This window comes from Xenopus tropicalis, chromosome 7, assembly GCF_000004195.4.
Source record: "Xenopus tropicalis strain Nigerian chromosome 7, UCB_Xtro_10.0, whole genome shotgun sequence".
Classification (NCBI taxonomy): Eukaryota; Metazoa; Chordata; class Amphibia; order Anura; family Pipidae; genus Xenopus; species Xenopus tropicalis.
The window spans coordinates 75,580,233-75,603,257 of record NC_030683.2 but is presented as its reverse complement, the minus strand read 5'-3'; the positions used below and the strand labels follow the sequence as shown (position 1 = coordinate 75,603,257).

The 23,025-nt window shown below is 37.2% G+C and overlaps 2 protein-coding genes across 4 annotated transcripts in view; one reads left to right on the top strand and one right to left on the bottom strand.

Moving 5' to 3' along the window:
• The window catches only part of spa17 (sperm autoantigenic protein 17), a 73,160-nt gene extending 65,763 nt beyond the window's left edge, over positions 1–7,397 (top strand). For 2 of the 3 annotated variants that reach the window (XM_012966400.3, XM_012966399.3), the window contains exon 8: positions 6,860–7,397. The gene's annotated coding sequence lies outside the window, so the exon portion shown is untranslated. 3 annotated transcript variants of the gene reach the window in all.
• A 1,746-nt stretch (positions 7,398–9,143) lies between these two features.
• vsig2 (V-set and immunoglobulin domain containing 2) lies at positions 9,144–22,476 on the bottom strand. Its single transcript, XM_031906635.1, has 7 exons — positions 22,357–22,476; positions 20,376–20,539; positions 19,230–19,437; positions 17,217–17,372; positions 16,577–16,696; positions 12,762–12,909; positions 9,144–10,719 (listed from the first exon to the last, which is right to left on the bottom strand). The coding sequence occupies exons 1-7, from the start codon at positions 22,406–22,408 to the stop codon at positions 10,614–10,616; spliced, it is 954 nt and encodes a 317-aa protein (XP_031762495.1). The 5' UTR covers positions 22,409–22,476; the 3' UTR covers positions 9,144–10,613.
• Between the last annotated feature and the right edge of the window lie 549 nt (positions 22,477–23,025).

The following is a 23,025-nucleotide window of genomic DNA, read 5'->3' as shown; positions in this document are numbered from 1 at the left end:
TTATCTGGCATCTGCTGCTTTGTCAGAGACACAAGGAAAGGAAGCTGAATGATTTTAATGCCAGGGATCCCAGGCTTCATCATTTCAAATATGTTACCCATTGCAATAATAAACGGCCAGAGTCTTGGAGGCAGATTTATCAAAAAAGATTTATCAAGATGTATCGCCACAGAAAAATTCATCCACTTTCTAATAATTGCTATCAGATTTTTAGAAGTGTATTTTATCAATGGGTGAAAGTTAGGGTAAGAACCCATGGAGCGGTTGAGTAGCCCGCAATAGATCTCTATTGCAGGTGACAAAACGCTCCGACAAGGCTTTCTACTGAGTCGCCAGTGGAAAGCCTATCACATCAATTCAGTATTACAAAGTAAATTTTTCTGTCAGATTTTCTGTGGTGCGCTCTAATCTCACATTATGATGAATCTGCCTCTTAAAGTATTTTACTTATACCATATATAGCTGAAGTACAAGAGTATATTACCTATACAGGTATAGGACCCGTTATCCAGAATGCTCGGGACCAAGGGTATTCCGGATAAGGGGTCTTTCCGTAATTTGGATCTCCATACCTTAAGTCTACCAAAGAATCAATAAAACTGCAATTAAATCCAATAGGATTGTTTTGCATCCAATAAGGATTATTTGTATCTTAGTTGGGATCAATTACAAGATACTGTTTTATTATTACAGAGAAAAGGGAAATCAGTTTTAAAATTATGAATTATTTGATTAAAATGGAGTCTATGGGAGACGGGCATTCCATAATTCGGAGCTTTCTGGATAACGGGTTTCCGGATAAGGGATCCCATACCTGTACAATAAAAACAGCAAACATACAGTAAAAACACTGGGCCTAAATGGACCAAAAACTTAGAAGGAACATAAGGTGCATTTGGTAGCAAATCAGATGCAAATTAAGTTTAACATTTTCAGTCGGAATTGCGTCAACTTCTTGCGTTAAAATGACGTTAGCGTGTGATTCTTTTGGTGTAAGTGTACTTATTGATAAAACCCGATGTGGCAAGCTTGGAATTACAACCACATTCAGGGTAGTAGTAGTAGAATCACTAGGTGCACAATTCAGCAGAAGTGCAGATGTCTGAATACAGTACCTTTATTCAATAAAGCATGTCAATAAGCACAAGATTTGTCTTCATTTTAGCATGGCTGCATTCGGAAAAGGAGCCCTATGGCGAATATTTATATCTTAGATGCTCTGATAATAATAATTAATTTATTAATCATGCTAAAAATGTATGATGGGCTATTTTATTCACTATTCACACCCTATGGTGCATGCTTACTAAATATTTCATGATTCTTGATTTTTATAAAATGCTCTTTACCCTGTGGTATTCTTTTATCAGCGATACTTAATATTTGGTGAGTGTTGCCTGCTTAGGGGCCAACTTTTTACAGTTTGGTAAACTATATTGAGAAATGGCAATATTGGTAATGGGTCATAGTTCACAACCATGCTACTGAGGGTTTCAGGTTTTCGGCCCCTCAAAGCAGCCTAACACATTCTGATTAATTGGCAACTGTTTAATCATTTACAATTGCCAGCAAAATCAGCTCGATATTTTATATATCAGCATCTTCTTGGGCTTTCTTAAGTTCCAACTTTTTAACAACAAAAATATCAGAATGGTGTTTATAGTGTCCTGGTTCTGTATTGGTAAGTTTTTCATTTTCTCAGATCCTATCACCAGTAGTAGCAATTTAGTAGTAGTACATAGTAACGTAGTAACATAGTAAGTTGGGTTGAAAAAAGACATACGTCCATCACCTTCAACCATAATGCCATTATATAACCTACCTAACTTCTAGTTGATCCAGAGGAAGGCAAAAAAACCCCATCTGAAGCCTCTCTAATTTACCGCAGAGGGGAAAAAATTCCTTCCTGATTCCAAGATGGCAATCGGACCAGTCCCTGGATCAACTTGTACTAAGAGCTATCTCCCATAACCCTGTATTCCCTCACTTGCTAAGAATCCATCTAGCCCTTTCTTAAAGTTATATAATGTATCAGCCAGCACAACTGATTCGGGGAGGGAATTCCACAACTTCACAGCTCTCAAAGTAAAAAATCCTTTCTGAATATTTAAATGGAACCTCCCTTCTTCTAAACGGAGTGGGTGCCCTCGTGTCCGTTGGAAGGACCTAATGGTAAATAAAACATTAGAAAGGTTATTATATGTTCCCCTTATATATTTATACATAGTTTTCATGTCATCTCTTAAGTGCCTCTTCTCCAGTGTAAACAAACCCAACTTGGCCAGTCTTTCTTCATAACTGAGACTTTCCATACCCTTTACCAGCTTTGTTGTCCTTCTCTGGACCCTTTTTAACTCAATAATGTCCTGTTTGAGCACTGGAGACCAGAACTGAATAGCATATTCTAGATGGGGCCTTACCAGTGCTCTGTAAAGGGGAAGACTAACCCCCTCCTCCCGTGAATCTATAACCCTTTTAATACAGCTCAAAACCTTGTTTGCCCTTGCAGCTGCTGCCTGGCATTGCTTGCTACAGCCAAGTTTATTATCTACAAGGACTCCAAGGTCCTTCTCCATTATGGATTTGCCTAGTACAGTCCCATTAAGGGTATAAGTGGCTTGCATATTTTTACATCCCAAGTGCATGACCTTACATTTATCCACATTAAATCTCATCTGCCACTTAGCCGCCCAGATTGCCAGTTGGTCAAGATCCTGCTGCAAGGATGCACAATAATAAACCTGAAACATTAGTGTGGTTGCAATTTTTTCTTCAGTATAGATGTCCTAGATTTCTCTGATTGGAACTGCTAAGTTAGCTAAGTTTAGCCTGATTTAGCAACTCATGTGGAAAGCAACTATTAAGCATATGTAGCCCTTTTCTGAGATATTCTGGGCTGACCTATTTAGTTTTTAGAACAGCTGGCTAAGGCTAAAAGAGAGATTGGGAGCAAGTGATAAGTAAAACTGTACAACGAACTGAGCATGCAAACATGTTCCACAGTTTATACACCCATGCCAATTATGAATGTGTTTAAGAGTGCTGCCCATTCACATTGTATTGTGACCCTGCCAGTGAAAAACCCCAGGTTTAGCAGAGGCCTTGCAGTCTTGAATGTTTTGGGGCATTCTCGTAACTTTCCAAGACTTGAGATTTGGACATCCTTTACTTTTTATATGAAGCCCAGTTTCCTACCACTAACTTGGGCGTTATCCCTTTCAATAAATCTGTTAGTACTTTCTTTAGCTGAAGCCATTGCATTTTACCAGATTATTCAATCATTATTTTATCAAATCAAATTGGTGGATTCTGGATTCTCTAGAACTAGCCCTATTTATTCACATGAAGTCCACCAACTTTTAGGATTTTTCTTGAATACCTTGTGTGAGATAGTGTGAGCTGGAAAAAATTGTGGTAAGGTGACTCCCAGCAATTTGGTATTTCTCTTGGTTTCTTAGTAAATATGTCCTGGGCTGCTTTTATGTTGGAATCAGATGAAGCAGTGATGCCCAGTTACTAGGTCATCTCTGTAGTTTCAGCTGTCTGCCTGATCAGGTTCAGATTGTGAGATCAGAGAGGGGTGTAAATGTACCCTCTTCTATAGTGTCTGGCAGAGTTTAAGGGAATGTTACTAATGAGAACAGAGAAACTTAATAAATATACTAGATTCCCGTTAATCCTTCTGTGTACTGCTAAACCACAGTTTCAAATATGAACAAACATTGGACTTTACCTTTAATAAACTGTTTTTCTTATTGTAATTGACAAAGTTTAGTGCATGGTTCAAATAAATGAGTATTTCTTGGTTTGGATAAAAAGAGCTGCTCAAGAAAGAAATTACTGGACTATTGCCATGTTAAGGGCTGTTTTCATTTGATTGTTGGAGGTGTTATGTTCCTGACAGAGCAGTGAAAAAATACTCATATATCATCCTTTACTAAAACGCTGAACATGAAAAATGAACATGAAATATTCTTCTGAAGGTGTGGCTCACAATCATACATGTATCACATTAAAATCTTCCTTGCATTAATCTATTCTAGCACCTGATGTCCTTCAGTCCGCAGGGTTATGTATATGGACTCTCAACACTGCTTTAGCCATAGCTGCTGTAGTAGTTCCATCAGCCTTAGTGGCCTTATTGGCTGGTGCACTATTTCCATCTTTCTGTAAAATGAGATATTGAGTTACTCTACTACTTTTAATCTGCAATACTTTGTGAATCTATTGTTAAGCAGGAGGAAAGAATATGAGCTCCTCTAAATATTAGGGCATGGTTTTCTTTTGAAAAAAACTGATCATCCTTTCAGGTTTGGGGGGGATTCTGCTCTCCTTAAAGTAGTTTAAGTGCCCTTAGGCCACATACACAAAAAAAGGCACACAGGTAACATGCAAGACATGAATTTTGGGGCAGAGACCACAGTTTTACAGATGCTGTTGTGTGGCAGAGACTTGAGGTTTACCCATCAGATTTGGGTAGAAATTGGCAGAAATTAGATTTTCCATAGAGTATACTATATAAACAAATGTTTTCTCAATAAACTGTATTCTGGTACAGGCATGTTGCTAGACTCAATATGTTTTATCGTTCGTACTTTATCTTTCCCAAGAGTTTACAAAGTGGATTTGTTTTATTATAAGGGGTCACTTTTGACTTTAGAATTCCCTGGTTTCCCTCTGTAAACAGGATAACATTCTGATAAGGGATTAATTTTCATGGTCTCTGTTACAATTTCCTTTTTTTTTTAGCTGTACTTATAGTATGTTTCCAAATTAAAGGTAACCCTGAGAATCATTAAATATAAAATTTTCTCATGTTACACATTTTACAACATAACCTCCCAATATCATTATTCCAATAGGAAAAATTAAAATTTGGGTTAAAAAAATTGCTTCAGTAATGATAATGATCTGCCACAAACTCAACAAAAGATCCATCCTGCTCATTATTCAAGGTGATGATTGCAAAAATCCCTTTGCTGTCTGTTAGCTGTCAGTTTGTTGCTAAAACAACGGTTACAATTGGCAACATTCTGCCTTCTAGTGTTTTGTTACCATGGACAACACATCAGTTATTCATAAACAAAAATGAGCTTTAATGTATTCTTTTATTTGTTTTAAATTATAAAGTCTGCATAAAAAGAACTGAAGTCAATCATTTTCCTTACATTACGCTTAAAGCGGACCTGTCACCCTAAGAAATAAGTCCAAATTATTTTCTATATTGTTAGTTGAGCAAAATAAACTTTACTTACTCTATATAAATAATATAAATCTTGTTTCCTTACGTCTTGGAATTACACAATCACAGCAAGCAGGCACCATTTTGTGGACACTGTTATTAAGGCAAGCTTTGTATATGCCAAGATCTTGTTTATGTGATAAAATGTGGGACCTGATGCCCATGCCCTTGCACTGGCTACACAGTTAGATGAGGAGGAGGGAGGGGAGAAGTGAGATGTGCAGTGACATCTAGGAAGTGCTGAATGGAAAGCTATAGTTACTGTCTGCCCCGCCTCTATGCCTAAGGCATAGAGGCGGGGCAAGCAATATATGATTGACAGCTGTGATTTTTAAATGCCTTTATAATGGGTTTGGATGTGTTAATATAAAAATGAATTTTGGTTTCATGTTTAATTTGAACAGGACTTTTATTATACAGATTTTCATGTCTGGGTGACAGGTCCACTTTAAGACCATCATTTTTAAAAGTTTTAGTTTTCTACTAAAGGAAGCCTATTTCCTGGGGATGCATTTAAAAGACATGTATAGACAAGACAAGTATATTTCACTGGGAGTTACCAAAATATTAGGCAGGTGAAATAGATTGCTAATTTTTTTCCCAGGTACTGCTTCTGTTAGGGAAGATCTGCACTGGCATCCCTTACCTTCCTACTGGCGTCCCAGGCATCCCTTGGCAAAATCCCTGTTCTAGAATAAACCTGGTGAGATCTTTTTCACCCCCCCCCCCAGTAAAATAGAGTTTACATGCCTTCACTTCTCAATCCACCAGATCTTGTGTCTTCCTTTTTTTGTATTGCACCTGAAGAAGGGGGTATCCCCCAAAAGCTTGTGCCACGTATTTTCTGCAATAAATGTGCTGTGTGGGCATGGGCGGCATATTGTTGTGCTTCTTCCCTTTGTAAAGTTCTTTTTTTTTTTTAACCATTTCTTAAGTTTTCCAGTTGTTACTCAATGACCATTTCCTTATTTAATGCGCAGTATCATGACCCATGTATGGTATCTTATGGGGTGGATATAGTTATAATAGGTAGGCAGAACAAGCCTTTTTCAGTGACTCTCTGTAAAGCTGGCCATACACGTAACAATTTTTCAAAGATCTTTGTTATTGTCGGATATATCTGATTGCACTGATATTGGCCATAAAGTAAAGAAAAATCATTACGTGTATGGCCTGCTTAAGACAATTCTTATAAAATGAAAAACATATGGAAGCGCACATCTGGAAATCATTTATTTGTTCACAATATACTACATTTTAATGCAGATGATTGTGAGCATTTATGCATTAATATTTTTAAAAAGGTTTTACTATGATAACCATATTAATGGATTTATACATGTTATAACTCACTGTGCAGTACACCCATTCCAATCACTGTTAAAAGAAGCTGGTACAACTAGCAGGTGGAGGAGTGGAAGAATAAAAAAGAATATTCATATCAAAATAATTTGGGCAGCTACAGTGCTAAATCACAGGGATAATATATAGATACATATGTAATAAAACTAACTGAAAAGATAATGAATGAAAAATATAATAATTGTTAATGAGAAATGTATAATAGTGTAGCATTATTTCTTGTACATTTACATGATTTATGTCTTTATGTTTCAGGAAACAAAAAAGTGAAGCAGTGTGTCCCCTAGGCAAGAGTTATCTTGTCATAAGATGAACATTGCACCAACTAAAAAATGGGCTCCTGTTTACTTCTTTGAAAAGAAAATGCCCTCTGTGGCCACTGGAAGATTGTGTGTGAAATGCATCATTCAATGTGGTGATTTCTTTTTTTTTTTGTCTTAATTTATCAAATAACTTAATTGGAAGAAAATAAAAAGGTATTGGGGTAAAATATTTGTGCACATTCTCTTTAAGCTTTGTGTTTTTTCATGTTATTTTACTCTGTGTTGCTTTGATTAAATTATGGCTGCATGCTCAATATGTTTTAAGATATATCCATTTTAAGATTGCTTTAATATAGATTTCAATTTTACCATTCCGCAATAAATACATTTGAATCTTGTAGTATTTACTTCTGGAGCCTCTCTATGATACATTCTTAACTTTTTCACTGCAAAATACAAATTAGGTCCAATGTCCTGTGTTTTACTAAATGCAAAATAAATTGATTGCAACTGCATACCGATTTCTTTAATGATGTGTTGTGTATTTTTGATTCACATTAAATTATATAAACTGTTTACTTTTGTTTACTTTTAACAAAATATGGAAATTTACAACTGTAACAAAAATGGGATTCTTTTTACACCATCACGACACCCGAGAAAAGGGCTTTCCAATGAGATTTGGTGTGCTCCAACATCAATATAGAACAATAAAAAAAAACTATTAATTCATTCTCAAGGACAGAATAAATATGCCATGCGCCTGGCAGTTAAGGACTCTTATTATTATATATATATATAGAATGATATATCCCCTGTGGTAACATGTTATAATTTATTTTAATGTTATAAATTACAGAGGAATCCATGACCATATAAAGGCACAAGGCCTAAGACAGAGGGCTTTTAGTAAAGTAATGGAACTCTGAGGTGACTTAAACAGCCTCACATTTTACAACAAAGGTACATTATTTATTATTATACACAAGTGTCACTAAGTTATGTGACAGAAATGACATCACTAAGCACCGATTATTACTGATGACATCCCTAAGCACTGTTTATAAGGATATAATTTACAGGATATTTATGGCTGTTGTGTATTATTTATTATATATCACATCAAAAACACAGCACACTCCCAAGGTTGATAAAATCCACAGATCATTTATTTAAAAGAGACTGATGTTTCATCTAGGTCCCCAAACTTAATCAAAGTGCAAAAGTGAAGCACTCCCACATCTTAAAAACAGTCCTTGCCAGCAAAATATCAGCACTAACAGTTAAGTTATGTCACAATCCAGGGATGTGTCAACATACAACATGAAATACAAATCCTGGGAAAATAAAAATAAATGAAAAACAAAATGAAAAGTTAATGGAAACTGCACTGAATATCCCTTGTAAAATCAGTATTAAAACAGTATCAATAGAGAAAAGAACACTTGTATCTAAAACATTCAAAGTGTCTAAAGATTCTGTGTGCACTCAGTTTGAGTTTACATATTATCATCCACTATAATAAATTAGTGAAAATGTTCAATAGTTATAAATGCTAATCATAAAACTCTATCTTTCTTGCATTTATTAAATGTCACGATAATTTTGGTAGGGTTGAACGAAAATATTGACTTTATTGTCCGAAAATCAAATTTTTTTTCAAGCAGAAATTCTTGAAATTTAAATGGGCATTCATATCCATGAATCCTCTTTATTTTTCCCAAACAGGAATTGCTCCAGCAGCCATTTTAGGAGCATTATAAAATATTTCCAACAACTCACCACAGGGAATAAGAGGCTCAGTTGCACCACCCTGAGCCTTCAGCTAGGGGAGCAGATATCACAGTTTGTATGAAGAGCAGACACTCACTAAGCAAATCTTCAGGCACAATTCTTGATTAAAAAGTGTTTTTATTTAATAAATGATTAATTTAGGCAAATGATTAAGTGTCTGTGAACACGAAATGCGTAAGGCGGTACTCCAATAACGTTACTTTTTAATTAAGAATTCTGTCTGAAGATTTGCTTAGTGAATGCCTACTCTTCAAAAACGGTAATGAGGTGATTAATTTCCCCTTGAAAATGTGACATGAACAGGCTGTCACTGACTGTTCTATCCCTCTGCTATTCCAAGCCTCCAAAGGACTCAATGGTTCTCACCAGTTAAAACCTGAAGTACTTTTTGTCAGTCAAAAAAGTCACATAAAGTTTTATAAATCGTGAAAGTTTGGCATTTTTTTAAAAAATCTCAAATTTTTTGAGAAAATACTCAGAATTATCTAAAATCTTTTGAGAAAAAACAAAACAATCACATACTTCTAAAAAAACATATACTTAAATCTAAATCATAAAATGTAACTTTTCTTAGAAAACCTTAGTAAATAGGCCCCTAACTGTACATGAATGATGACAGACAAGTTTCTCTATAAAGAAAAAAGGAAAGTGAAAGAATCACTAATATAAATATATATGTGTGTGTGCCTATGTGTGTTTCCATATGTTAATATATTTCAAATAACTGATTTCCTGATTGCTGTGGGAAACAATTTTAGTTTGCAGTCTTTAATTCCTTCTTGCCTTGACCCAGAAACCCAGTTACTCTAGTTTTGTACCGGTCTAGTGCCTTGAATAATGAAAAGGTTTGCAAGACTTTGATAATATAACATAAAAATATATTTTGAAATCAACAGTAAAGCAGGTTGGTGACCTGCTAATCCCGCATGCCGTCATTTTAATAAAGAAATAATGGGTACCCCTTATGCGATAATATTTAACATATTTTACTTTAATCTGGCACTGGGTTTAAAGTAGGACTATATATCTATGCTAGATAAATGTGTAGGCATATGCTGAAAAATAATTATTTTCAAAAAGTCAAATTCAGGCTGGATGGTTAAATTTTTTTCCATGAGAAACATTTGTTACGTTTTTCTAGAATATTTTGACATTCAAAGTAATAATAAAGCAAATATCAGTTTCACAAGGCAGTCATACTTTTTGTACCAGGAAAATTTCTGATATAATGTCACTATATAGAAAATTCTTACTTGGATGAGAGAATGTTTTTTACTGGGGCAAACTAGTTGACAATAAAAACCAAAATCAAAACTTTTTCTCTGTAAATAAAAAAATAAATCTATTTTCCACCCATTCTTATTTTTAGATATGTCTGAAAGAAATTTTAGGGGTCTTTTAATCAGCTACTGGCACAAAGAAGGATAATGCCCCTCCCCCCCATCAGTGCAGCCTGTGCTTTCAGACACTTTATTTAGAGCCCATTACACAACTAGCATAAATTAAGAGAGACAGAGATTTAGGGACCATGTAACAGCAATGAAAGCAGTGTGCAAAGTACAGAATATATCTGCAATCTGACCTTTTATGCACACATGCTGTACTGCGAAACACAGACATTCCTCTAGTTCTCTGAACCTGTGTTCAGGGGCACACTCCTGTGTTCCTAGAGGAATAGTAAATGACAAATGTAACATTTCCCACTATTTATAGACATTGCAGTGAATTAGGTGTATATTGTTCTTCTGCCTATAGCTTCAATGGATGTGGCTACCTTATTTAAGTCATTGCTTCTTCTTCTGCTGCTGCTGTTGTCTTCTTGTGTTGCCTACTATAGATTTGATTGCTAAATGGAGAACTACCTACCAGGTAGCCACTTATCTGGCTAGATAAAGAAAAAAACATGGGGTTTGTCTGTTCTTACATTGTAAAATGTCCTTTTTAGTTTTATATTAAACAACCATGCTTTCATGCCTTGTTGCTGCATTATTTAAAAGGTATGAGTCTGTTTGGCTGGATCTTCTCCCCTCACGCATTCCTGGTGACATTGCGTCTTCCCTTTGTGACATAGAAAAAATAAGAAAGCAGTGGTGTTAATTAGAAGATAAAATTAGTAAGAAGAGGTAATTTAATGATAATGCTAGAAATGATAATTACTTGCATACAATTATCAGCTAATGGATCCCTTTGACAGTAAATATCATGCCTGAAGATCAAATCAAAAGTTGAATGTCTAAAGCAATGCTGTCCAACTTCTGTGGTACCGAGGGCCGAAATTTTTCCGACCTACATAGTAGAGGGCCGATAATGAAAGCCAGTTTTGACCACTCCCCTTTTTGAAACCACACCCGTGTTATCACATGACCATACCCATATTAATGGTTGTAGTACAGCAAATACCTGCCATACTCTGCCTTCCCTACCCTGCCTCTATGTGCCATACTCTGCCTTCCCAACCCTGCCTGTGTGTGCCATACTCTGCCTTCCCTACCCTGCCTGTGTGTGCCATACTCTGCCTGCCCTACCCTGCCTGTGTGTGCCATACACTGCCTTCCCTACCCTGCCTGTGTGTGCCATACTCTGCCTGCCCTACCCTGCCTGTGTGTGCCATACTCTGCCTGACCTACCCTGCCTGTGTGTGCCATACTCTGCCTTCCCTACCCTGCCTGTGTGTGCCATACTCTGCCTTCCCTACCCTGCCTGCGTGTGCCATACTCTGCCCTATGCTGCCTGTGTGTGCCATACTCTGCCTGCCCTACCCTGCCTGTGTGTGCCATACTCTGCCTGCCCTACCCTGCCTGTGTGTGCCATACTCTGACTTCCCTACCCTGCCTGTGTGTGCCATACTCTGCCTTCCCTACCCTACCTGTGTGTGCCATACTCTCTCTGCTCTATGCTGCCTGTGTGTATGGCACTGCTCCTACAGCCTGCACAATAACTATATATTTAAAAAAAATATATATATATTAATTGCAGTACCACCTCAGTATATGTTCTTTTTGTAGTGTGCAGGGTTTATTTGTGGGTTTCTACTGCTGTCTGAGGTGTGAATAGGAGAACAATGTGGGTGATTACAGCCTGAGCCTGAGGTGTGAACACTGCAGGGGGTGAACAATGTAGGGATTAAAAGGTGTGAACAACACAGGGGATTACATTTTTAAACAATACAGGGGGTTTACAGCCTGAATCTGAGGTGTGAACCATGCGGGGGGGGGGGGGGGGGGGGGGGGGGCAGTTAACCACAGTACTGATACCATTTAAAGCTTAGACAAGAGTAAGCCATCAAAGCAGCCAGACAGGTGGGGGGCCACAATGAGGGGGGTCGCGGGATGCCAGTTGGTCAGCACTGGTCTAGAGTATACTAACTCATGCTACTACCAGGGTAAGGAAAGAATAAAATCATAATGGTGTCTACGTTGGGTGTATGGTTAGTAAACTATGTGAATAAGTTAGAGCTGTCCACAAACTAGCATGATAAACTGCAACTTGCATACAATTTATCCGTACTGATAAGTTGGTGATTTGCCTGAAAACAACACTAACATTTTGATTGCATCAGTGTGGGTTCAAATTGCATAATATTCACTACTATGTTAGGGTGAGATTCATTACGTGTAAGTCACCTGTTTAAGTGCTAAATGCAAAGGGAATACTAGAAGTGACACCTCCCAAAAGCAGGTGTTAATTTGGTATGTATTCTGTTGTGTATGTGTTCCCTGTGCTTTTTGCAACTTATTCAGCAAAACTGATGCAACCAGCATTCAGCTACAAGGGATGGAGTAGCACATACTGACACAAATGGTGCCAGATTTCCCTGACCCCTGCATCCAGATATCATTTTAAATTTCAGATGGCTAGAGAAAATACTGTCAATGTCTAGGAATGTAGGATGAACTTAAAATGCAAGAAATTTTGCAGTATCCATGCACATTAAGTATATTCACCAGTCTTTAAAAACACATGCCCTCTGCTTCTAATTCAGCAGTCGTCAAAGTGAGCAATAAAGACCTGCCTAATTGTGCTGTCACCAGTGAACCTTGTTAAAATCCTTGCTAATTTCCCCTATCACATAACACTCCATTTTTATGCAGTTAACTCACCTTATTTCATTTCCAGGGTAATCAGGTTTCGGAGCCTTCTTCTGTTTTCTTCTATAGCATAAAATATAAATGGCTACAGCTACAATCAACAGTATTGCCAACAGAACTCCTACGACAACACCTGCTATTGTTCCGGCATCAGCAGCGGCTGAAAAAAAAATAAGCAGTCATGTTGGTTATTCAGCAGTTGGAAAACAACAAAAATCTGGGGTCATCTGTTTATTACTGGTTCCTAGCTTTCACCAGCTGTTTCTTTTGCAGAACAGTTCCATGACTGCATTGATGTCAACAGAAACTGCTCTAGGTATCAATATAGAAATATAGTAATGAAAACATGCATGTCATCAATTTACTGTATTACAATCTATAATACGGTTGTGCCAAGTTAGTTAAAGTAACATTATTCCTCTTTAGTAGAAAAACTCAAAATAGCTAGTTCAGAGTGTGCATGTGTACATCAAATGGAGTGCATCTGCCGATCTGTGGTCTTTGGTTGGCTAGAGTGCCACTGGCCCTCTGTGATCACAACATTCAGACCAAGGGCTGAAAAACTATATGGGTGCAAGTAGGGTGCAAAGTACAAAAAACTAGCACAATTAACCATTTTTTTGCACTGTGCAACCTGCTTACCATGTTTTTTGGAGCACAGACACCTGCAACTTCCCCTCATGAAAACAGGGCTCCCTGCATTTGACAGTGCTGAATTCCCTCCCACTGCCAGTCCCCTAAAGGTTGCCATACACAGGCCGATTCTAGCTGCTGATATCAGTCCTTTAGACTGAATCGGCAACTTATCTGCCGCTGTATGGGCATAAAAGATCTCGATCAGGCAGGCGCAACAGCTCATTGATGAGGTCCCCGAACCAGTGGTGCCTATACCTGCTGCTCTAATTCGATCGTTTGGCCCCGATCGTTGAGCGATGGTAAACACAGGCTGCAACTTATCCCTATTCTTACTACCTGCTTTATGGCAAGCAGTAAGGACAAAGCCGGACCCCAGACAGAGGCATCTCCTGAATGAGTTATTTTTGTGCCACTTGCATTTCTCTCTTTTTAAATTTTTATTTGTATCTTTCTAATCCCTGAGCACTAAGGGAAGATTCTGTATAGGGCTTTGCTGCAGCTTGCACCCTCCAACACTCCCTAAATAAATGTGTGTAAATGACATGAACATTAGGGGGACAAGTAGGTAATGCCACATGCCACCCTGGGCTGGAACTAGGGGTAGGCAGAAGAAGCACCTGCCTGGAGCACAATGGTGGGGGGCTCTAGGCAGGTATCTCCTCTGTCTACACCTAGAATTGGGTATCTTGCCCCATGCAGCCGATGCTTGTTACTGCGCTCTCCTTTGCCCCCGCTGTGTCACTGTGGATTGGTCCACCCCCATGCCACCCCCAGTGCAAAGACCTACATCTAGATTGCTAGGTGCAGGGCAGGAGTAAAACTGCAGAATACATTCACCTATATTTTGCACTTCGTACCTTCACTTAGTAAATGAGCAAATTGTTTTATAATTTTAATATGTGATTCCAGAATTTCCAGGATCTAATCCTGGAATGCGTCTTTGTGAACAGCAGAGCTCAAATATACCCTTGGTGTGGGAACACTGTGTTGCTATTGTTATTATGCATCAATCCTGTCTCTATGTTGTAGTCTAGGCTGTTTTTTCTGGAAACAGAAAGGGGTCTGTTTTATTGTGTTATACTTACTTATATATTACTGTGTTATAATGATGTCTGTATGAAGACCTTTTTCATCAGATCTGAAGTGTAATTTCCAGGTTTGAAATCATAATACATGGTAATAATAACATGCACTGCACACTTAACCATAAGGCTCTGCAGCCTGCCAAAGACAGGTAGCATACAGTAAATAGTCTGAAGCTGGCTTAATGCCTCATAACATATTGAGCAATTCATCATAGTTCATTGTTTCATCAGTGTCTTTCTTTGTGACATTAAATATTTAAAGGATAATTTACATAAAGCTGAGCCTGTAGCATTCATTTTCCCAGGGCATATTAAGCCATGTAATCCACTGGATCCATTAGATTCAGGATGGTCATTGATCTAAACAATTTCCCCCACTGTGATGCGCTTTTTATCATATTTCAGATTCCTTTGCATATGAGTTAAAGAGATAGATGGGTCTGAACAATTCATTTTTTATTCATATGATATCTATCATCTTTATTGTCTTTTTTATCTTAGAGTGGAGAGAGATAGAACATTTCTCCAGAAAGTATCCAGAAAGATAATTTATCTTCACAAGGCCAATTTAATATTTTAACCCCCCAGTTATACTTGCAGCGTTTTTTGTTTTTGTTGTTGTTTTGTATTTTCATGTAAAAATCATTGGCAATAATACCAATGATAAGTAACCTGAGTTTAGTGCATAACTTGCCACTACCTCATTGTAAATTCAAACTGCATGCTAATAATTCTGATCTGGAGATTAAATTGTTCTGAACATTTGCCAGCTGACCTAGCTAAAGGGTTTTCCTACAAGTCTTGTGGCTCTTGGCAGCATCACTGTCCACTCTCTAGTAGAATTTCCATTCCACAGCAGTATATGGCCATCTACTTGTTATAGGTTGAACACATCATGCAGAACTACCGTAGAGGGCTGGAATGCCATGTTGTACCAAAAGTGAAGGGCACAATCACTGCTGCTTTTCATTAGAATCATGCATATTCCAAGGCAATATCAGCAGTGGCCTTCCAATGCTGGCATTGCATTCAGTTAAATTAGAGTATTAGAGTTCCCAGAAAAAATCCAACTTACAGTATGCTCCTCCTATACTTCTTATAGTATAATTCCTTATACTATAGATGTCAAACACTTAAGCACTGCATATTAATTTCCTTCGCCATAAAATCCATCCTGTCCTCCTGTAGAAACTTGATGCAATGTAAAAAATCAATAAAAGTTAAGATGGAAACCATGGAACCTACTTTATGTGGTTTTATTTTTTCTATTAATGAAAAATTACCTTTGCGGTGAGCAAAGGGCAATTTCAAGTGCAATTGCTATGGTTTTTTCCCACAATTCACATTTTTTTCCACAGAATCCCGGCATCATTGTGGATGCAAACAGGTGATTCTCTTAAAGCAATTGCGTCTGATTCGGCAAAATGGATGCAACTGAGCATGTGCTTTGTTGTGAATCGGGCACAAATCGTTGCGCCAAATATTTTTAAAGTCTGTCTGGCATTATATCCTGTGCTCGGCAAGCAAGAGATGTCTGTGCAAGTGTGCTGCACTAATTGGCGGTGGGAGCAAAGGGAACCCTGGAATTACCATCTGGTCAGAAGTTGGGGGTAGCCAGGCCCAGATTTGTGGCGAGGCAAAAAAGGCCTTAGCCTAGGGCGGCACAATTTTAGGGGTGGCATGCCACCCAGCCGCACCTAAATTTTGCTCACATAAGGAGCACTGGGAAAAGGAAAACTTTAGCACTATTCTGTCCTCAGTGCTCCATATGCAAGCTAAATGGATACGCATTCGTGTAATCCTGGGATGGGGTGGGGGGTGGATAGTGGGGGCGGCTTTGGGGGTAGCTCCAGGGTTCCCTCATAGGTGCAGCAGCTCAACATTAAAAGTGTGAAGAGTGCATTTTAATGCACACAACAGTTTCCCATTGTGCTTGCAGATGTAAATGAGCCCTACAAACAGTTTTAGTTACAAATAATGATATTATATCCATGAATAAATAATGAATACATTAGTGTAAGCAACATTCCTATTTGCTCTTGTCTTCTATGTATTGTTACTAATGACAAAAATAAAACAGTGAGAAGTGAGAATGGAAAGTATTACTTGTAACAGAAACTGTCAAGTCACATGTTGCTGTCCCCTGGTCATTTGTTGCCAAGCACTGGTATGTTCCGGAATTGGCCTGTGAAATGTTGGTGATAAGGAGGCTTCCGCTTATTTCATCTGTATTAAGAAAAATATGTTAATATATCTCTTGCTTGTTTGCTGAGCCTTTTCAGATTTTCCAGTCAGTGGCATAGCGTAGAAAGGCCAGGCCCCCTGAAAAAAAAATCTTTGGGGTAGTCGCCCAGCACAAGCAACTTTCCTGGTAATACAGAATGTAGATGTATTGTATGGTCTGTGCATCAGACCAATAAAGCTTCCTTGTCCTAACACATTTGCACTAAATTACAAATATGCTCCAAAAATTCTATATTTTCTCTATGATAAGCCATTTTTATACTAGAGAAAGCTGACGTGAAATAATCTGCTGTTCTTCAGAACATAACATACTGTAAGTATTACATTCACATCTGGGCTTTGATGCAGGTGCAGCCAAAGCAATTGTTTTTAGTTGCAAAGAAGCCAGTGATGTGAACAACCAGCCCAAATGCATCAAGATCACAGTTGTAAACACCCCAAAGTGAGAATCCTAATTAATTAATCCAGTGTCCCAAAAACAAAATAAAAAAACTCCACTTACTTTCCAACATGCTAGGAAAGGATGATACCTTGGATCCTGCAAAAGTCCATGAATAAACTGGAGTTGGGTAACCTTCAGCGGAACTGCACATCAATGTCACATCGCTTCCTGCTATGGCTTTCCCATTCAACTGGCATGTTGGGGTGGATGGGGGAACTGAAATCAAAAAAGCTGTAATTAATATAGGAGAATATAAAGGCATTCTTGGAAACAGACATTGCAGCTTCAGCAATAACAACATAAGAGAGCAACTTATAAAGGTGCAACACTTTTGTGTATTTCAATTGTTTACTTACTTTTCCTGCACACTGTGAACTGAGGTGGTTTGTAGGCTTATTTGTAGTCCATAGTAAGTTCTGAACTTTATACAAAAAGTGGTGAGGATATAGGGATCTGGGTATACCCATAGGAGGCTAGATTCTCATTTGAAGATTTTTATTTTCCATTCACTGGGCCACTGGCACTGAAATGTTGAAAAATATTAAAGGAAAACTACTCCCTCAGAATAAATACTTAACCAGCAGAGCGAGAGTAACAATGACTTGTTGTTGTTTGTATGTATTTTGTGGTCACAACCTCATTGCACCCCCACCTAATGGTTAAAATTTAGTGGTTGAGCACAACTTTCCCCTTTTTTGCTATAGTCTATACAGGAGCAGTGGCCAGCTCCATGTTGTAGCTCCCACCCTTCCCAGCTGCAGTCAGGTGATCCCAGTGTAGCCAATAAAAGGGCAACCATATGGGGATTTTAACCTTGAAAGCAAGACAGTTGCAGGTAAAACTTAGTCCCTTTGCTAAATGTATATTGAAGTCGTAGATTTCTTAATGAATCGCATAAGTCAGTGTTGGACTGGCCAGAAGGGATGACTTTGACGTAGTGGGAAGGGCATTTCGTGGTAGCTTAATGCACAGATTGTCTTAATGTCCTATATATTGATAATGGTTGAGTGCAGAGGATCTCTTTTTGTTTTCTAACTTGTATATGTGCCATTGGTTTGTTTGTGTGCACTGTGACCATACGGTCCCAGAAGGCGGCCCTTAGTACAACTGATGCTTTAGGTAATAAAGGGCCCTGCCCACAAGGGCTTACATTCTAATACATTCTCCAGTGTAGGGGTTACAGCATGATAGAAACTCAAGTCTATAAAAGATAGGGGAACTGTTTATTAAAATGAAGATCACATATTGTTCTAGAATTAAGAAAATAGGGTAAAAAAACCTGACAAAATTCTCTAGAAAAACTCAAAACATCAAATGCTCAAACCTGGCAAGTTTCCATAGAGGTGAATGTTGGGTGTACTTAAAAGCAGTTGAATTTGTAAAAATAAATAGATCAATCAATGCAATTTCGAAAACATTTGAACTTAAAGATAGATAGGCCGGCCTTCACACTGTGTGACTGGCAACCTGATTAATACAACAGCCTCCAGTTCTTGCATCTGTATTGTAGCTATAGATATGTAATATGAGCTGAAAATAAAAGTTTTAGACTATAACATTTGAACAGGGCACAAACCTTCCCCAAAACCTTTTTATGTGTGCCCCTTGGTGCTCCAAAAAAGCCAACCCAAAGTCCATTACCAGCACTATGCCAACCATCATTTTTGTTATCTAACATAGATTACTGTGCAATATTTGTCTGTTGAATTTACACTATAATCAAACATCAGCAGAAATATTGTGCTACATAAGTGCGGGGAACTAAAAGAAAATACTTTTTATATATTATATAAATGTTTACAGGATACTAACAAAGGAAACAGAATTTTCACCAGAAGATCCTCTTTGAAAAGCTCTATATAGCAGCATTGCTGTAACAATTCAGACTTGATTTTGTTAGACTGTATGTAGCTTCCTTTAGCAATATAATATAGCATGAATGGTGCTGCAGTCTAGAAACATTTGGGCCAGGCAACACTCTGCTATGGAAGATTTATGTCCTCTTTAAGAATTCATAACTAATTTTGCTAAACTAACACCCTTCAGAAAGAGTGCCTGTCGTCAGAAACTTACCTTGAACTATGAGTTTCACAATTCCTGAGCCAGTGCCACTGAAATCTGGGGGATTGTTTACTTCACACACATAGGAACCACTGTCAGATGATATAATATTATTTAGGTGAATTGATGCAATTCCTGTAACTGGTGGAGTCGCTGAAATACTTAGTCTTTCAGACTGAGATCCAGGTTTGTAGGTTTGTCCATTGGAATAGTAATAAATCTAAAAGAGAAAAAATGAAATGAAAAATGGATTTTACATTTTAAGTAAATTTTAAACCTTAAAGTACCATAGATGTCAGAATCTACAGGGTTGACAGAGAAGTGCCAGCATGCTAATGCCATTTCTTGGTTCTACTGATTCCTATTGGGATGCAACACATTGCTTATTAGATAGAGTCAACAGAAAGTCTTAATTAATTATAAGATGTACAGAAAACTCTGCATCCAGGTACCAGCTTATAAAATAAATATAATAAAATGTATAAAATAAAATACTGTATATTGGGGGGGTAGATTTACTAATGATATAACCTGTTGAGCAAATGTGTGTGCAAAAGGTTAATTGAATCTGCATCAAAATTATTTTTCTAAATTACAAAGTTTATGGAGGGATGTCCATCTTGGGTTTCCTTTAGTAGAATGATAGGAATTACAGATTAATTAGAGCTGGAGGAATGCAGGGCTATAGCTCCAATGTCTGATTTACATACAAATGCAATGCACCAAATTTACCACAATGCATTGTCGTTTCACAGAATTTCAGTATAACCTTGGGTCCCTGAAAAAACCTAAATTATGAATGCAGTTGCAAATAAGCATCTGAACTGGTAAATTAATCTCAAGATGCATCTGTATTTTTCTGGGGTCAGTATGGTTGGCTATTGCTTCAATTCTGGAGTGACGGCTTCTAAAATGATTGTGGGAGTAAGATTCAATAGGTACAAGTCAGTTTCCTGGTTTAGAAAAGATGAAGCAACTGCCATTTTTTGGGGTAAGGTGCAAGTGTAGGGGAGCATTTATAGAACCTTTATGAACTGAACAATTTCACGTACATTTTTACTCTTTCTATTGTGCTCCTGTTGGCAAATGATGCTTTCTGTCTTAAATATAATTTTATTTGAACCATAATCAAGATTCTAAGAAACCTTGACAACCTACCTGGCGTCCATCTGATGGTGCTGTTTTTCCCGGTGCAAACTTCCATTCAAGAACAAACTGAGAACCAGGGGTAGAACTGTATATACAGGGTAAGATTACATTTGAACCAGTTTTTCCTACCACAGTGTTTTCTGGAATAGTGACATCCACCGTAATAACAGCATCTGAAAACATGCATCAGACTTTAGCATATTCAGATAAAATACATAGGGGCCTGTTTAGTAACTTTTAAAAAATCAGTTTCTGAAACTTAACCTGTTTGCCATGTTTGGTTGTGACATTCTTTCACAGTTTACTAATAATTTTCCAGTTCTTTGGCAAGCAAAACTACTTTCATGTCAGTAATTTTATAGAACACTGTTTACACCACCGCAGAGCAGATGGACACTGAACTGAAAATATTTTTGTGCACAAGAGCTGCGAGAAAAAATATTTTGTCCCAGTCTTGACTATTCATAAACTGAAATTATAACCACACTTTGGATTTTAGCTGATACAAGTTCCAGTTCATGTATTTACATTTCTTTTTTATATTTTATTTAAGTCAATTATTAAATGTCATTAAGTCAGTTATTAAGCATAGAAGCTTATGTTTACGATTTGGTTCCATACAGTCGGATTTACTTTTTAAATATATTTTCTCTGCCTTGAGTTTTTACTTTGCTTGTTTTAAAACAATGTGTTTGTTCTTTTTTTTTGTGTATTTCAACAATGTGTTTGTTCTTGTTGTTTATGTGTCTGTTTTTTGGCAATCTTTTTAACCAGTATTTCTGTTTCTGTTTATCTCCCTATGCATTTCTTTCTTTCCTTTACCTTGGTATCACATTAGTATATAATTTGCATTCATATCTAGAATTTTATTTTAATAACACAATTTTGTTTTCATTTTCTTTAGTATCCTTGGTTTTATTTTTCATTTGTCCTGTGTATTTAAATATTCATATTGATGCCTACATGGTGTCACTGTTCTTATTTTTCACAAAGAGTAAGCCAAATGGTGTTTGGATTATCCAGTCCAAAACCCTATAAAATATTATAGAGATTCATGCTTATTAGGAGCTTTAAGCAACATTAGGTATGGATTCTGAAAGCAACACATTTTGATAAAAATGCTTTCCTGTTCAGGGCCATTGGCCCATTGAATACACTAAGAATCAGTCAACTTTTCTCATAATCACAACTGAAGACAATAATTCACTTTTTTTCTAGAATGGAGCCTTTTCTAAAACGGAGCTTGATTACAGCCATTGGGAACCCTTTCTCAGCAAAGACAGGTAGAAGAGAGTCCATATATGTGAAAAGGCTTTCCACCTGTGAAATATGAAAATCTCTTGAGCGATATGTCTGGTAATTCCTATTTTCTGCCCAAAATGTCACAGAGAAATATTTATGTACCTTCTTCCATGTGTATACTGAAAAAACTGCGCCATTTTATCTTAACATTGTAAAAGTTTAGTCTTTCCCACCTTGCTAGTTAGTTGTTTTTCAGGCCCTGAATGACTCTATTTAAGAGATATAAGGACCTTGGCAGGTATGTTATTTATTTACTTACAATTTTTAAACTGTGATTTATTTATTTAAAAGTTTAGGATGAATTTAAAGTCATTGGCTATTAAAAACTAATTCTCTATAGTTAAGAGAAACAACTAAAAAATCCTTCCTACTAAAGATAATTAATTTAAAATCAGTGTTCCCAGGAAAACATTTTCCTTATTTAATTTTCTCGCTTGACTTTGTACATAATACCCCCTTTCTACACACCTTTGAAATTTTCACATGCACACTCACACACACACCTACACAGCTGCTCCCAGTTGTTAGGATATGAGACAAAAAATACATCTGCACCAATGTGATAATCTGAAAGGACAGGTAAATAGCCAGTTAAATATTCTCAGTGGAACTATATGAAAGTTTCCTTCCCTACTTTACAAATCCTGTAATGGTGTGAAATCTTCAATTATAAGTCAAAATCTCTTACCTTTGAAGAAAATGAGACCAATTGAAAAAACTAGCAGATATCTTTGAAACATGTTCGAATGTGTGTGCCTTTGTTTTCTGTGTGAAACCTGAACGTATGTTAGCTGTCTTTATCTTACTAACTGTAAGCGCTGCGCAATGAACAAACAGCTTTGTCAAATGCACTGAGTCACTGATACCATTTCCCTGTTTCAGTGAAAGCTGTTACTTACTACAGCTCAAGAGGAAAAGAACAATGACATGCAAAATACAGATCATACATTTTATTCACCTTTCATTATAAAAACAGTCTCAATGAGTGAATGCAAAGTGTTTACTATTATGCAGGTTGATGGTGGGAACCACCTGCAGTCTATAGTGTTGCTCCAGTGAGATCCTCTGGACTGTCACCTCTTGATATTTGTCATCATGTTATAGATGGGCTACAATACTCCACTTTTTCTAATAAAGTACAAAATATCTGTGATTCAATCCCTACCTTAGCAGAGCTTACACTCTGAGGTTCCTACTTAGCAACCATGTCAGTTGTTTTGCTAATATGTAACTAAGGCTATTACAAATAAGGCCCTTCCTAAGGAGTCATACTGTACATTATACTAGGCTGCTGTCTTTCTACACTTCGATACTTGAAACAATTTGCGTGGCATAATATACAAAATCTTATTAGACC

Excerpts from the sequence above, each read along its gene's own strand:
- vsig2 (XM_031906635.1), bottom strand. The coding sequence starts at position 22,408 with ATGTTTCAAAGATATCTGCTAGTTTTTTCAATTGGTCTCATTTTCTTC. Across the intron at positions 19,438-20,375 it reads CACCATCAGATGGACGCCAG|ATTTATTACTATTCCAATGG; the intron begins GTAGGTTGTCAA and ends TTTCTCTTTTAG. Across the intron at positions 12,910-16,576 it reads CTTGACAGTTTCTGTTACAA|CCGCTGCTGATGCCGGAACA; the intron begins GTAATACTTTCC and ends TTTTTTTTTCAG.